Source organism: Leuciscus leuciscus (assembly GCF_965113295.1).
Source record: "Leuciscus leuciscus genome assembly, chromosome: 19".
Lineage (NCBI taxonomy): Eukaryota > Metazoa > Chordata > Actinopteri > Cypriniformes > Leuciscidae > Leuciscus > Leuciscus leuciscus.
The window spans coordinates 37141045-37156684 of record NC_138743.1 but is presented as its reverse complement, the minus strand read 5'-3'; the positions used below and the strand labels follow the sequence as shown (position 1 = coordinate 37156684).

The 15640-nt window shown below is 48.3% G+C and overlaps 1 protein-coding gene across 8 annotated transcripts in view; it reads right to left on the bottom strand.

Annotated features, from left to right (window-relative positions):
- lama2 (laminin, alpha 2) overlaps positions 1–15640 on the bottom strand; it is a 253413-nt gene that overhangs the window by 10665 nt on the left and 227108 nt on the right. For 4 of the 8 annotated variants that reach the window (XM_082147801.1, XM_082147798.1, XM_082147796.1 and 1 more), the window contains 4 exons: positions 15257–15469; positions 11881–12032; positions 11627–11803; positions 9580–9781 (listed from right to left, as the gene is read on the bottom strand). In XM_082147801.1, the coding sequence (XP_082003927.1) occupies positions 9580–9781; positions 11627–11803; positions 11881–12032; positions 15257–15469 (744 nt within the window). The remainder of the gene's footprint in view (positions 1–9579; positions 9782–11626; positions 11804–11880; positions 12033–15256; positions 15470–15640) is intronic. The other 4 variants (XM_082147795.1, XM_082147797.1, XM_082147802.1 and 1 more) reach the window with 1 other exon arrangement.

Genomic DNA, 15640 nt, shown 5'->3' with positions numbered 1-15640 from the left:
ACTAAAGTATGCAAACTAGGAATGAGAGTGTCCGTCCATCAAGACTTCCTTCATCAACGAGAGTCAGCATGACGGTCACACTCTCCATCAGCTGGCCCAGCGTGGACATGCATACTGATCTCCTCAGCAATTTGTCGTTTGGCTTAGTGCGATTATCAAGTTGCAAAGGCTGTGAATTAATTCAGTGAATATATGCGCAGCGCTGTGTGTTTCAGAGTGAAGCGCAGCGCTGTGTGTTTCAGAGTGTAGCGCAGCGCTGTGTGTTTCAGAGTGAAGCGCAGCGCTGTGTGTGTTTCATAGTGAAGCGCAGCGCTGTGTGTTTCAGAGTGAAGCGCAGCACTGTGTGTGTTTCAGAGTGAAGCGCAGCGCTGTGTGTGTTTCAGAGTGAAGCGCAGCGCTGTGTGTGTTTCAGAGTGAAGCGCAGCGCTGTGTGTGTTTCAGAGTGAAGCGCAGCGCTGTGTGTGTTTCAGAGTGAAGCGCAGCGCTGTGTGTGTTTCAGAGTGAAGCGCAGCGCTGTGTGTGTTTCAGAGTGAAGCGCAGCACTGTATGTTTCATAGTGAAGCGCAGCGCTGTGTGTGTTTCAGAGTGAAGCGCAGCGCTGTGTGTGTTTCAGAGTGAAGCGCAGCGCTGTGTGTGTTTCAGAGTGAAGCGCAGCGCTGTGTTTCAGAGTGAAGCGCAGCACTGTGTGTGTTTCAGAGTGAAGCGCAGCGCTGTGTGTGTTTCAGAGTGAAGCGCAGCGCTGTGTGTGTTTCAGAGTGAAGCGCAGCGCTGTGTGTTTCAGAGTGAAGCGCAGCGCTGTGTGTGTTTCAGAGTGAAGCGCAGCGCTGTGTGTTTCAGAGTGAAGCGCAGCACTGTGTGTTTCAGAGTGAAGCGCAGCACTGTGTGTTTCAGAGTGAAGCGCAGCGCTGTGTGTTTCAGAGTGAAGCGCAGCGCTGTGTGTTTCAGAGTGAAGCGCAGCGCTGTGTGTTTCAGAGTGAAGCGCAGCGCTGTGTGTGTTTCAGAGTGAAGCGCAGCACTGTGTGTGTTTCAGAGTGAAGCGCAGCGCTGTGTTTCAGAGTGAAGCGCAGCGCTGTGTGTGTTTCAGAGTGAAGCGCAGCACTGTGTGTGTTTCAGAGTGAAGCGCAGCGCTGTGTTTCAGAGTGAAGCGCAGCGCTGTGTGTGTTTCAGAGTGAAGCGCAGCGCTGTGTGTGTTTCAGAGTGAAGCGCAGCGCTGTGTGTGTTTCAGAGTGAAGCGCAGCGCTGTGTGTGTTTCAGAGTGAAGCGCAGCGCTGTGTGTGTTTCAGAGTGAAGCGCAGCGCTGTGTTTCAGAGTGAAGCGCAGCGCTGTGTGTGTTTCAGAGTGAAGCGCAGCGCTGTGTGTGTTTCAGAGTGAAGCGCAGCGCTGTGTGTTTCAGAGTGAAGCGCAGCGCTGTGTGTGTTTCAGAGTGAAGCGCAGCGCTGTGTGTGTTTCAGAGTGAAGCGCAGCACTGTGTGTTTCAGAGTGAAGCGCAGCACTGTGTGTTTCAGAGTGAAGCGCAGCGCTGTGTGTTTCAGAGTGAAGCGCAGCGCTGTGTGTGTTTCAGAGTGAAGCGCAGCACTGTGTGTGTTTCAGAGTGAAGCGCAGCGCTGTGTTTCAGAGTGAAGCGCAGCGCTGTGTGTGTTTCAGAGTGAAGCGCAGCACTGTGTGTGTTTCAGAGTGAAGCGCAGCGCTGTGTTTCAGAGTGAAGCGCAGCGCTGTGTGTGTTTCAGAGTGTAGCGCAGCACTGTGTGTGTTTCAGAGTGAAGCGCAGCGCTGTGTGTGTTTCAGAGTGAAGCGCAGCACTGTGTTTCAGAGTGAAGCGCAGCACTGTGTGTGTTTCAGAGTGAAGCGCAGCGCTATGTGTGTTTCAGAGTGAAGCGCAGCACTGTGTGTGTTTCAGAGTGAAGCGCAGCGCTGTGTGTTTCAGAGTGAAGCGCAGCGCTGTGTGTTTCAGAGTGAAGCGCAGCGCTGTGTGTGTTTCAGAGTGAAGCGCAGCGCTGTGTGTGTTTCAGAGTGAAGCGCAGCACTGTGTGTTTCAGAGTGAAGCGCAGCGCTGTGTGTTTCAGAGTGAAGCGCAGCGCTGTGTGTGTTTCAGAGTGAAGCGCAGCGCTGTGTGTGTTTCAGAGTGAAGCGCAGCGCTGTGTGTTTCAGAGTGAAGCGCAGCGCTGTGTGTGTTTCAGAGTGAAGCGCAGCGCTGTGTGTGTTTCAGAGTGAAGCGCAGCGCTGTGTGTGTTTCAGAGTGAAGCGCAGCACTGTGTGCTTCAGAGTGAAGCGCAGCACTGTGTGTGTTTCAGAGTGAAGCGCAGCGCTGTGTGTGTTTCAGAGTGAAGCGCAGCGCTGTGTGTGTTTCAGAGTGAAGCGCAGCGCTGTGTGTGTTTCAGAGTGAAGCGCAGCGCTGTGTGTTTCAGAGTGAAGCGCAGCACTGTGTGTGTTTCAGAGTGAAGCGCAGCACTGTGTGTGTTTCAGAGTGAAGCGCAGCACTGTGTGTGTTTCAGAGTGAAGCGCAGCGCTGTGTGTGTTTCAGAGTGAAGCGCAGCACTGTGTGTGTTTCAGAGTGAAGCGCAGCGCTGTGTGTGTTTCAGAGTGAAGCGCAGCGCTGTGTGTTTCAGAGTGAAGCGCAGCGCTGTGTGTGTTTCAGAGTGAAGCGCAGCACTGTGTGTTTCAGAGTGAAGCGCAGCACTGTGTGTTTCAGAGTGAAGCGCAGCGCTGTGTGTTTCAGAGTGAAGCGCAGCGCTGTGTTTCAGAGTGAAGCGCAGCGCTGTGTGTGTTTCAGAGTGAAGCGCAGCGCTGTGTGTGTTTCAGAGTGAAGCGCAGCGCTGTTTCAGAGTGAAGCGCAGCGCTGTGTGTGTTTCAGAGTGAAGCGCAGCGCTGTGTGTGTTTCAGAGTGAAGCGCAGCGCTGTGTGTTTCAGAGTGAAGCGCAGCGCTGTGTGTTTCAGAGTGAAGCGCAGCGCTGTTTCAGAGTGAAGCGCAGCGCTGTGTGTGTTTCAGAGTGAAGCGCAGCGCTGTGTGTGTTTCAGAGTGAAGCGCAGCGCTGTTTCAGAGTGAAGCGCAGCGCTGTGTGTGTTTCAGAGTGAAGCGCAGCGCTGTGTGTGTTTCAGAGTGAAGCGCAGCGCTGTTTCAGAGTGAAGCGCAGCGCTGTGTGTGTTTCAGAGTGAAGCGCAGCACTGTGTGTGTTTCAGAGTGAAGCGCAGCGCTGTGTGTTTCAGAGTGAAGCGCAGCGCTGTGTGTGTTTCAGAGTGAAGCGCAGCGCTGTGTGTTTCAGAGTGTAGCGCAGCACTGTGTGTGTTTCAGAGTGAAGCGCAGCGCTGTGTGTGTTTCAGAGTGAAGCGCAGCGCTGTGTGTGTTTCAGAGTGAAGCGCAGCACTGTGTTTCAGAGTGAAGCGCAGCACTGTGTGTTTCAGAGTGTAGCGCAGCACTGTGTGTGTTTCAGAGTGAAGCGCAGCGCTGTGTGTGTTTCATAGTGAAGCGCAGCGCTGTGTGTTTCAGAGTGAAGCGCAGCACTGTGTTTCAGAGTGAAGCGCAGCGCTGTGTGTGTTTCAGAGTGAAGCGCAGCACTGTGTGTTTCAGAGTGAAGCGCAGCGCTGTGTGTGTTTCAGAGTGAAGCGCAGCGCTGTGTGTGTTTCAGAGTGAAGCGCAGCGCTGTGTGTGTTTCAGAGTGAAGCGCAGCACTGTGTGTGTTTCAGAGTGAAGTGCAGCGCTGTGTGTTTCAGGCCCCGTTTACACGATGGGAAAACGCAGATATTTCCCTGCGTTTTGGCCTGTCATTTACACGAAAACGCCGTTTTTATCCCAGAAAACGATTATTTCTAAAAACTCCGGCCAAAGTGGAGATTTCTGAAAACGCCGGTTATGTGTTGCCGTGTCAACTGGGAGAAACGGGGTTTTAGGTTCTCAAACGTCACATTATGCGCCAGAAAATGCTTACGTCATGTGAGCGCCCTATGTTTAGAGTTTGTTCCATACTGTCTATGAGTTTGTTTGGCTACTATTTGATCATGGATGCTGTTAAAGTGGTACTCATTTTTACTTTTGTGAAAACGCTTTTGGCCTGTTTGCATTTGCTTCGCTGTCTGTCCACACGAACGAACCTCGCGCCATGTCTATTGTTTTGAAAGGAACAGGAAGTCGCTCGTGCTATTCGTCGTTGTCGATTTTGAGGATTCTGATTGGCTTGCATGGCTTTATCCTTCTCCTTACACTGCCGCCCCTTTGTATTTATGCGGGTTGATGTAAACGACAACTTTTTTTGAAAACGATATTGTGTGCACGATGTTATTTTTGAAAACGGAGGGGGAGAAATATTCGTTTCTCTAAATACCCGGCTATGTGTAAATGTGGCCTCAGAGTGAAGCGCAGCACTGTGTGTTTCAGAGTGAAGCGCAGCGCTGTGTTTCAGAGTGAAGCGCAGCGCTGTGTGTGTTTCAGAGTGAAGCGCAGCGCTGTGTGTGTTTCAGAGTGAAGCGCAGCGCTGTGTGTGTTTCAGAGTGAAGCGCAGCACTGTGTGTGTTTCAGAGTGAAGCGCAGCGCTGTGTGTGTTTCAGAGTGAAGCGCAGCGCTGTTTCAGAGTGAAGCGCAGCGCTGTGTGTGTTTCAGAGTGAAGCGCAGCGCTGTGTGTGTTTCAGAGTGAAGCGCAGCGCTGTGTGTGTTTCAGAGTGAAGCGCAGCGCTGTTTCAGAGTGAAGCGCAGCGCTGTGTGTGTTTCAGAGTGAAGCGCAGCGCTGTGTGTGTTTCAGAGTGAAGCGCAGCGCTGTTTCAGAGTGAAGCGCAGCGCTGTGTGTGTTTCAGAGTGTAGCGCAGCGCTGTGTGTGTTTCAGAGTGAAGCGCAGCACTGTGTGTTTCAGAGTGAAGCGCAGCGCTGTGTGTTTCAGAGTGAAGCGCAGCGCTGTGTGTGTTTCAGAGTGAAGCGCAGCGCTGTGTGTGTTTCAGAGTGAAGCGCAGCGCTGTGTGTGTTTCAGAGTGAAGCGCAGCGCTGTTTCAGAGTGAAGCGCAGCGCTGTGTGTGTTTCAGAGTGAAGCGCAGCGCTGTGTGTTTCAGAGTGAAGCGCAGCGCTGTGTGTTTCAGAGTGAAGCGCAGCGCTGTGTGTTTCAGAGTGAAGCGCAGCGCTGTGTGTGTTTCAGAGTGAAGCGCAGCGCTGTGTGTTTCAGAGTGTAGCGCAGCACTGTGTGTGTTTCAGAGTGAAGCGCAGCACTGTGTGTTTCAGAGTGAAGCGCAGCACTGTGTGTTTCAGAGTGAAGCGCAGCGCTGTGTGTGTTTCAGAGTGAAGCGCAGCGCTGTGTGTGTTTCAGAGTGAAGCGCAGCACTGTGTTTCAGAGTGAAGCGCAGCACTGTGTGTTTCAGAGTGTAGCGCAGCACTGTGTGTGTTTCAGAGTGAAGCGCAGCGCTGTGTGTGTTTCATAGTGAAGCGCAGCGCTGTGTGTTTCAGAGTGAAGCGCAGCACTGTGTTTCAGAGTGAAGCGCAGCACTGTGTGTTTCAGAGTGAAGCGCAGCGCTGTGTGTGTTTCAGAGTGAAGCGCAGCGCTGTGTGTGTTTCAGAGTGAAGCGCAGCGCTGTGTGTGTTTCAGAGTGAAGCGCAGCACTGTGTGTGTTTCAGAGTGAAGTGCAGCGCTGTGTGTTTCAGAGTGAAGCGCAGCACTGTGTGTTTCAGAGTGAAGCGCAGCGCTGTGTTTCAGAGTGAAGCGCAGCGCTGTGTGTTTCAGAGTGAAGCGCAGCGCTGTGTGTTTCAGAGTGAAGCGCAGCGCTGTGTGTTTCAGAGTGAAGCGCAGCGCTGTGTGTGTTTCAGAGTGAAGCGCAGCGCTGTGTGTTTCAGAGTGAAGCGCAGCGCTGTGTTTCAGAGTGAAGCGCAGCACTGTGTGTGTTTCAGAGTGAAGCGCAGCGCTGTGTTTCAGAGTGAAGCGCAGCGCTGTTTCAGAGTGAAGCGCAGCACTGTGTGTTTCAGAGTGAAGCGCAGCGCTGTGTTTCAGAGTGAAGCGCAGCACTGTGTTTCAGAGTGAAGCGCAGCGCTGTGTGTTTCAGAGTGTAGCGCAGCGCTGTGTGTGTTTCAGAGTGAAGCGCAGCGCTGTGTGTTTCAGAGTGAAGCGCAGCGCTGTGTTTCAGAGTGAAGCGCAGCGCTGTGTGTTTCAGAGTGAAGCGCAGCGCTGTGTGTGTTTCAGAGTGAAGCGCAGCACTGTGTTTCAGAGTGAAGCGCAGCACTGTTTGTGTTTCAGAGTGAAGCGCAGCGCTGTGTTTCAGAGTGAAGCGCAGCACTGTGTGTGTTTCAGAGTGAAGCGCAGCACTGTGTGTGTTTCAGAGTGAAGCGCAGCGCTGTGTGTGTTTCAGAGTGAAGCGCAGCACTGTGTGTTTCAGAGTGAAGCGCAGCGCTGTGTGTTTCAGAGTGAAGCGCAGCGCTGTGTGTGTTTCAGAGTGAAGCGCAGCACTGTGTGTGTTTCAGAGTGAAGCGCAGCGCTGTGTGTTTCAGAGTGAAGCGCAGCGCTGTGTGTGTTTCAGAGTGAAGCGCAGCGCTGTGTGTTTCAGAGTGTAGCGCAGCACTGTGTTTCAGAGTGAAGCGCAGCGCTGTGTGTGTTTCAGAGTGAAGCGCAGCACTGTGTTTCAGAGTGAAGCGCAGCACTGTGTGTGTTTCAGAGTGAAGCGCAGCGCTGTGTGTTTCAGAGTGAAGCGCAGCGCTGTGTGTGTTTCAGAGTGTAGCGCAGCACTGTGTGTTTCAGAGTGTAGCGCAGCACTGTGTGTGTTTCATAGTGAAGCGCAGCGCTGTGTGTGTTTCAGAGTGTAGCGCAGCACTGTGTGTTTCAGTGTAGCGCAGCACTGTGTGTTTCAGAGTGAAGCGCAGCGCTGTGTGTGTTTCAGAGTGTAGCGCAGCACTGTGTGTTTCAGAGTGTAGCGCAGCACTGTGTGTGTTTCATAGTGAAGCGCAGCGCTGTGTGTTTCAGAGTGAAGCGCAGCACTGTGTTTCAGAGTGAAGCGCAGCACTGTGTGTTTCAGAGTGTAGCGCAGCGCTGTGTGTGTTTCAGAGTGAAGCGCAGCACTGTGTTTCAGAGTGAAGCGCAGCGCTGTGTGTTTCAGAGTGAAGCGCAGCACTGTGTTTCAGAGTGAAGCGCAGCACTGTGTGTGTTTCAGAGTGAAGCGCAGCGCTGTGTGTTTCATAGTGAAGCGCAGCGCTGTGTGTTTCAGAGTGAAGCGCAGCACTGTGTTTCAGAGTGAAGCGCAGCACTGTGTGTGTTTCAGAGTGAAGCGCAGCACTGTGTGTGTTTCAGAGTGAAGCGCAGCACTGTGTGTTTCAGAGTGAAGCGCAGCACTGTGTGTTTCAGAGTGAAGCGCAGCACTGTGTGTTTCAGAGTGAAGCGCAGCACTGTGTGTTTCAGAGTGAAGCGCAGCACTGTGTGTTTCAGAGTGAAGCGCAGCACTGTGTGTTTCAGAGTGAAGCGCAGCACTGTGTGTGTTTCAGAGTGAAGCGCAGCGCTGTGTGTTTCAGAGTGAAGCGCAGCACTGTGTGTGTTTCAGAGTGAAGCGCAGCACTGTGTGTTTCAGAGTGAAGCGCAGCACTGTGTGTTTCAGAGTGAAGCGCAGCACTGTGTGTTTCAGAGTGAAGCGCAGCACTGTGTGTTTCAGAGTGAAGCGCAGCGCTGTGTGTTTCAGAGTGAAGCGCAGCGCTGTGTGTGTTTCAGAGTGAAGCGCAGCGCTGTGTGTGTTTCAGAGTGAAGCGCAGCACTGTGTGTGTTTCAGAGTGAAGCGCAGCGCTGTGTGTGTTTCAGAGTGAAGCGCAGCGCTGTGTTTCAGAGTGTAGCGCAGCGCTGTGTGTTTCAGAGTGAAGCGCAGCGCTGTGTGTTTCAGAGTGAAGCGCAGCGCTGTGTGTGTTTCAGAGTGAAGCGCAGCGCTGTGTGTGTTTCAGAGTGAAGCGCAGCGCTGTGTTTCAGAGTGAAGCGCAGCACTGTGTGTTTCAGAGTGAAGCGCAGCGCTGTGTTTCAGAGTGAAGCGCAGCGCTGTGTTTCAGAGTGTAGCGCAGCGCTGTGTGTTTCAGAGTGAAGCGCAGCGCTGTGTGTTTCAGAGTGAAGCGCAGCGCTGTGTGTGTTTCAGGGTGAAGCGCAGCGCTGTGTTTCAGAGTGAAGCGCAGCGCTGTGTGTTTTTCAGAGTGAAGCGCAGCGCTGTGTGTGTTTCAGAGTGAAGCGCAGCGCTGTGTGTTTCAGAGTGAAGCGCAGCACTGTTTGTGTTTCAGAGTGAAGCGCAGCGCTGTGTGTGTTTCAGAGTGAAGCGCAGCACTGTGTGTGTTTCAGAGTGAAGCGCAGCGCTGTGTGTGTTTCAGAGTGAAGCGCAGCGCTGTGTGTGTTTCAGAGTGAAGCGCAGCGCTGTGTGTGTTTCAGAGTGAAGCGCAGCGCTGTGTGTGTTTCAGAGTGAAGCGCAGCGCTGTGTGTGTTTCAGAGTGAAGCGCAGCGCTGTGTGTTTCAGAGTGAAGCGCAGCACTGTGTGTGTTTCAGAGTGAAGCGCAGCGCTGTGTTTCAGAGTGAAGCGCAGCGCTGTGTGTGTTTCAGAGTGAAGCGCAGCGCTGTGTGTGTTTCAGAGTGAAGCGCAGCGCTGTGTGTTTCAGAGTGAAGCGCAGCGCTGTGTGTTTCAGAGTGAAGCGCAGCGATGTGTGTGTTTCAGAGTGAAGCGCTGCGCTGTGTGTTTCAGGATCTCAGAGGTTAATGCAGGCACTAACGGTTTGAGTTGCTTATCATGTGCCTTTGGAAATTCAACATGCATCAACTATAGACAGTTTCACAGTTACAATTATTTTTATCATATTTTTCTTAAATATTACATTTTGCAATACTGAGTTACAATATTAATATTTCATATTGTTTAATTATTCTATTTAAATAATAATAATAATTTGAATAATAGTAATTATAAATATTATTGTTGTTGTTATATTTTCTTGAATACTTAACATTTTTATTTTACAGTAAAATATTACAATAGCAATTTTTCTTATTTTCTTTAATATTTTCTTTGAATAAAATATTTTTTAATTCTAATTACTATTGTAATATTTTACTGTAAAATAAAAAGTGAGGATATTAAATCCTAATCCTAATATTAATGATTAATATTATTCAAATAAAATATAAAAACAAAATAAGAAATATTGCTATTGTAATATTTTATTGTAAAATAAAAAAACATTTCATACTTTGATTAATATTTTATTTGAATACCATAATTGTATATTACAAATTGTAATATTAAAATAATAATTATAAGAATTACTGTTATTTTTATTATTTTATTATTTATCATATTGATATATAATCAAAATTTTTTGGGCCAAATGGTGCAGCCCTAGAAACAATCATATCGATCCTAGGGCTCATATCACGCAGCCCTACATGTTAATCAGTGTTTACTATTAAGGTCAGTGATAATGAATTTAGCTCTTAGTTCTTCCATGGAAACACAAACGGTACATGACAAACGGCTCTGGGGGAAATGCATGTGCCAACATTTCCTACACATTCAAGTCTGGACTTACCCATCACCAGCAGAGTATAGACTTTACTGAGAGGTGTAAGTGTGTGAACTAATTACAGGAATCACACAGGACTCTCTACCCACAATGCCTTTGTCAGGACGTACAGTGGAGGCTGGTGGCCGAGGTCGAGCTGCTTCTGTAGGTGTCAGCACTGGTTTGGCTGGAGCCTCTTCCTCCTCCTCCTCTTCCTCAGGGATCTCGGGCGGGGCTGGAGGCGGGGCCAGGTCAGGGCACTGACCAATCTCTGCGTTCTCAAAGGCCACGGGCTGGGAGAAATCCACTGGGCTGTTTCATCGACACACACACACAACACACAGCCACACTTGAGGGAATGATGACACAACGTGACTCCAATCAGGTGAATAATGAACACAGTTATGAGCAAGGACAGACTCATTTAAATGAGTGCGGTAGAGGGCAATGGGGTTCGCTCTAGTGGAAAAGACCACTGGCAGAGATTCATACTCCTCATTAGAGCAAGAAAAACTGTGATTGTTAATGTCATACAGCGTTTAGCTTATGACTGCACCTCAAAACTGCAAACAAGACCTTTAATCTACAGCCACGGGAGGCTGGGAAAAATGGGTCAGTGTTTACACCGGTCGCTGGGTTTCTCTCGCTGTGTCACTACGGCACGATCCAGTCGTGACACACTGCAGTGAATTGTGCTCTGGAGGTTATCTGCTACATTTATCTCGAGCTGCTAAAGGTGACCTCGAAAAGCTTGGAAGGCTTGCTAATATCTTTGCCATGCTATTATCTGTATAGCAGACTTGCTAACATTGTGGTCAGGAGAAATCTACTAGTGCTATGAGTGAACAAAACTAGTTTTACAATGCCAAACTAACGGGTCAGTTCACCCAAAAATGAAATCTGTCATTAATTTCTCACCCTCATGTTGTTCCAAACCCCTAAGACCTTCATTCATCTTCAGAACACAAATGAAATCCGAGAGGTTTCTGAACCAGTCATAGACTGCACTGTCAGTGCAACTTTCAAGGCCCAGAAAGGTAGTAAAGACATCGTTAAAATAGTCCATATGACTACAGTGGTTCAGCATTAATGTTATGAATATGAATGTTGTTATGAATACTTTTTGTACTAAACACTTCATTCAACAATCTGTTCTCTTCCACGTAATTCTCCAACACTGTTGACGTAGTGTGAACGCAGTGCAGCGCTTCCAGGTTCTGCGTCAGAATGCCGGCTCGTTATTGGCCGACGCTAGTCATGTGAGCACCACGACATGCGTGTGATGCTGACTGCAGGAGCCGGCCAATAATACGTTAATTTACACTACGTAAACAGTGTAGGAAAATGACATGGAAGAGAAGAGATTGTTGAATAAAGTCATTATTTTGGGGGGGGGGGTTTGCGCACAAAAAATATTCATAACATTCATATTCATAACTTTAAGGTTGAACCACTGTAGTCACATGAACAATTTTAACGATGTCTTTACTACCTTTCTGGGCCTTGAAAGTTGCAATGACATTGCTGCCTATGGATGGTTCAGACAGCTCTCAGATTTCATCAAAAATATCTTAATTTGTGTTCTGAAGATGAACGAAGGTCTTACGGGTTTGGAACGACATGAGGGTGAGAAATTAATGACAGAAATGTCATTTTTGGGTGAACAAACCCTTTAACCCATATAACTCCAACACAGAAGTATGCGTAAAGGCCAGAGTTCACACCACAGCTATAACGCTAATGACATAGAGAAACAATCACTTTCAGAAAAAATTTTTTTCCAGCTGTTGAACGATAAAACACTGACAGCCAATCAGAATCCATTACATCGTGGAGAAGTTAATCGCAGCGGTCCAGAAAAATCCACCACTGTTTGACAAGTCAAGCCCCATTTCAAGAAAATGGAGACCTGCTGGTTAAAGAACAGTAAAAACATGTTCAATGACGTCGTACACACTTTGAAACCGCAGTGCGTGAGTTTAGAATAAACAGAACGTTATTGTTCGTTGGTGTGAACACTAATATAGTTATCGTTATCTTTATAGTTATCGTTCCTGGTGTGAACACTAATATAGTTATCGTTATCTTTATAGTTATCGTTCCTGGTGTGAACGGGCCTTGAGAGTGATGTGAGGTTGTGACGGAGGGTGTACGTACACAGTGTTGATGAGAAGGTTCCAGATGCAGCCCTCGAACGGCACGTTGGGCCGCTGTACACCAGTCTCTATCTCAGGCGGGATGCCCCCGACGAAGAGCCGATGGATGCTGAGCGGGTGATCGCTGGGTAACGGCTGCTGCATGAGCGGCTCCTCGTCCACCTGCACGGAGAAAGATCTGCACACACACACAAGCTCCATCAGCTCTAGAGAGGCCTGAGAAACACGGGCGCAGAGAAACAGAGGGTGGCTTACGCTCCCGGGAGTCTGAGGATGCGCAGGGAATGCTCTCTCCCGTCGTGCAGGATCCCCCGGTCGGGTTTCCGGACAGCTTTGCGTGGACTCCTGCTTCCTGTGAACACCAGCACCTCCAGAGCACCTTTATTCAGCGTCACAGACAGGAACGGCTACAGACACACACAGGAGAAGGACAGGGGAAATCAACCGCATGTTCTCACACTTTTTTTGAGTGCTAGTGAGGGATAGATCATTCTTTAGAAAGATCAGTGGAAATCACTATTACAGATGGTCCAGTCAAGTCAAGTCAAGTCAAGTATATTTGTATAGCGCTTTTCACAATACAGATTGTATCAAAGCAGCTTCACAGTATTAAATTAAAATAATACAACAAAGTTTGTTTCAAGAGGAATTTATTGATTGATAAAATTAAATTAAATATCCCCAACTGAGCAAGCCAAAGGCAACAGTGGCAAGGAACCGAAAAACTCCATCAAGTGACCTAATGGTGTCCTAAAACTCCATCAGGTGACCTAATGGTGAAAAAAAAAAACATTGGAAGAACCCAGGCTCAGTCGGGGGCCAGTTCTCCTCTGGCATTTATGAGCTACAGTCTGTTGTGATTGGTCTACTCTGCTCTGATTGGTCAGATGACCCAGTCTGTTGTGATTGGTCTACTCTGCTCTGATTGGTCAGATGGTCCAGTCTGTTGTGATTGGTCTACTCTGCTCTGATTGGTTAGATGGCCCAGTCTGTTGTGATTGGTCTACTCTGCTCTGATTGGTCAGATGGTCCAGTCTGTTGTGATTGGTCTACTCTGCTTTGATTGGTCAGATGACCCAGTCTGTTGATTTATCTGCTCTGATCTGATTGGTTAGATGGTCCAGTCTGTTGTGATTGGTCTGCTCTGATTGGTCAGATGACCCAGTCTGTTGATTTATCTACTCTGATCTGATTGGTTAGATGGCCCAGTCTGTTGTGATTGGTCTGCTCTGATTGGTTAGATGGCCCAGTCTGTTGTGATTGGTCTGCTCTGATTGGTTAGATGGCCCAGTCTGCTGTGATTGGTCTACTCTTCTCTGATTGGTCAGATGACCCAGTCTGTTGTGATTGGTCTGCTCTGATTGGTCAGATGGTCCAGTCTGTTGTGATTGGTCTACTCTGCTCTGATTGGTCAGATGACCCAGTTTGTTGTGATTGGTCTACCGCGTACAGCCTGTATCGGAAGCTACACGCCCATTATCATAACTGAACTTCGGCTCCTTCCGTAGGCTTCCTAAAGCTCAGCAATTGAACTGTAAAGACAGTAACAATGACATTGATTTTACCATATCAATCTGAGCGCGAGTCCGATGATGAAACATTGGAAGAACTAGGAATATCCGAAAAAACATAATAGGGGCCCTTTAAGCTACTCATAAGTAATGTAATTAATGCTTTTCTCATTTAACACAATAATTACTTTAAAGGATATTTTTTGGGCTAATATTTCTCAGCCAAATTTGATGTGCGATTAATTAATCGGCATATCATGTAACGTTATTGGTAATGTAAAAAAACTAAAAAAACTAATCGCTTGACAGCCCTAATTTCTTTATAAATGTTTGCTTCCTTTACAAAGGGAACACCCTGAATACCCTGTTTGACAATATCTTTGAAAAGCGAAGAAGCACTTCACATCCAGAAAGCCTGTCAGTAATGTATTCAGAGCCGGTAATCAGACAGACGGCTGTGAGAGCACACTCTCGCCCTCTCCACGCTGCTCTGGAATTGAGGAGAGCGATGCGAGAGCAGACTCCTCTCTCCAAACCCTCGGAGCCGCTCAGGCGTCCGCACGCAGCGCAGGTGACCCTGGACTCGCCGTAAATTGGAGGAATGAATGAGGAGCGGTGGAGAAAACCCTTGGCCTCTCCGAAGCCGCACTCCTGCAAAATGACACCCACTTAATTTACGAGCGATAATGATTTTCAAAAGGTGGCGGTCCGGCACCCTCTCCCGGGAGGGCTATCGCAAATTGGACGCGATCCATCAAAATGGCGGCTTGTAAATCTATTTTTACGAACGGAGTATCACGGGGAGGTGAGAGCGCCGACTGCTTACTACAGATACGCCGCATAATTGATGTGCTGCCCCTGAGCTGAAGAGAGAGAGAGAGAGAGGGATGATGAAGACGTTACAGACAAAGATGTAGAAAGTCATATTATAATTAAAATGATCGCCGTGCCCCTGGCCTTTAGTCCACCTGGTAACAGAAAAAGATCAACTTTTGTTTGCTGAAGGGCAGAGGCAATTACAAACCTGCCCGGATAATAAATCTCTTTTATGGGCTGTGAGACCCCTGTAACCCCGTGGATTCATTATGATCTCGTAGTGAAGGCCACGGCTCCCTGGACTTCCACCATTACCCATAATCACCTTCCTAAGCGCTCAGACAGGAAGGCAGGAGGAATAACACACTGAACCGTCTCACAGCCGACTGTGTGTCTGCGTTTGCACTCGCATGGAAGAAAGTAGGATTTGGTAAAGCTACGCTGCTAATGCGGTGAACACTCAGACGCAGTCACATGTGAAAGCACATTCATATTTAGTAATATTATCCATTTAACTGCACTGATGCTATCGGATCAGAATTTTTTAATGACACTACTTTTGCAACTTTGTTATTAAACTGAATCAACATTAGACTGACTGATAATGACACTATTGTCATAATTGCTTTACAGCTGATATTGACTTAGTTTCATAGTTGATAAAGCACTATAGAAGTAAATGTGAAATTACTTACAGAAACTTTGTGCTTTTTTATGTGTCATTAAGAATTAATTGCAGTTGATGTGATTTGTCTTTTTCACAATGTATTGAATTCAGTGGAAAATTCAGATGGAAAGAACTACGGCTGCCTGATAGAGTTTATTAGCGTGATTACCTGAAGAACAATTACCCAAAGAAATGATGCAAATCTGGTAAGACTGAAAACACCTTCTCCAGGGTAATTCTCCATCTACTCCACTCTGTTGACCGAGTAAAGTTTGTGAAATGATCAGTACTTCAGGACAGAAATCCACACACATGTCCACTCGTTTCTTATATGTTCTCCGCAGCCGTTAGCAGACTTCATTGAATTGTTTGTCCCTGCCGACCAATTGCTGTGATTTTTAACAAACTCGCCTCTAAGTGGAAAGTAAAAACAATAAGTCTGGTTGTATGAAACTATTAAGAATCCTCGCCCCAGAATCCAGATCAGATTTATAGAGAAATGTTCCTTTGTTGCTTACTGGTAAACGCGAGTACTGAGGCGGTGACACTGTTGTGCGGTTGAAATGTCAATGTACTGTGTTATCAGCATTAAACACACTTCAATAATGAATGTTTCAGTGTTTGGGTGTGTGCGCACCTCTCCGGTCTGTCTGCGCGAGCGGCGTGAGCTGTGTACGGGCGTCCGGCCCTGCGTCAGATGTGTCATGGACGTCACTCCTCCTCTGCCGAACAGGATGATGCCGTTCTCACTTTTGGTGCTGAAGGAGAGTGTGATCTCGGAGCCCACGTCGAACGACACGGGCTTCAGCTCCATGTAGCCGGGCCTGGGGAAGCTCACGGTGTGGAGGTTCTGACAGAGACAAAGCCAGGGTTTAGTTAGTGGCTTTACCCAGAAGCCTCCTGCGGTGTCATACCGTCACTCATAGATTCAGCACATGACCATCGGCATTTTTACCACTTTTCAAATCGCTCTTTCCCCGGAAACTAAGTTGCGCCCGACTCTAAATTGCACCGGGTCTGG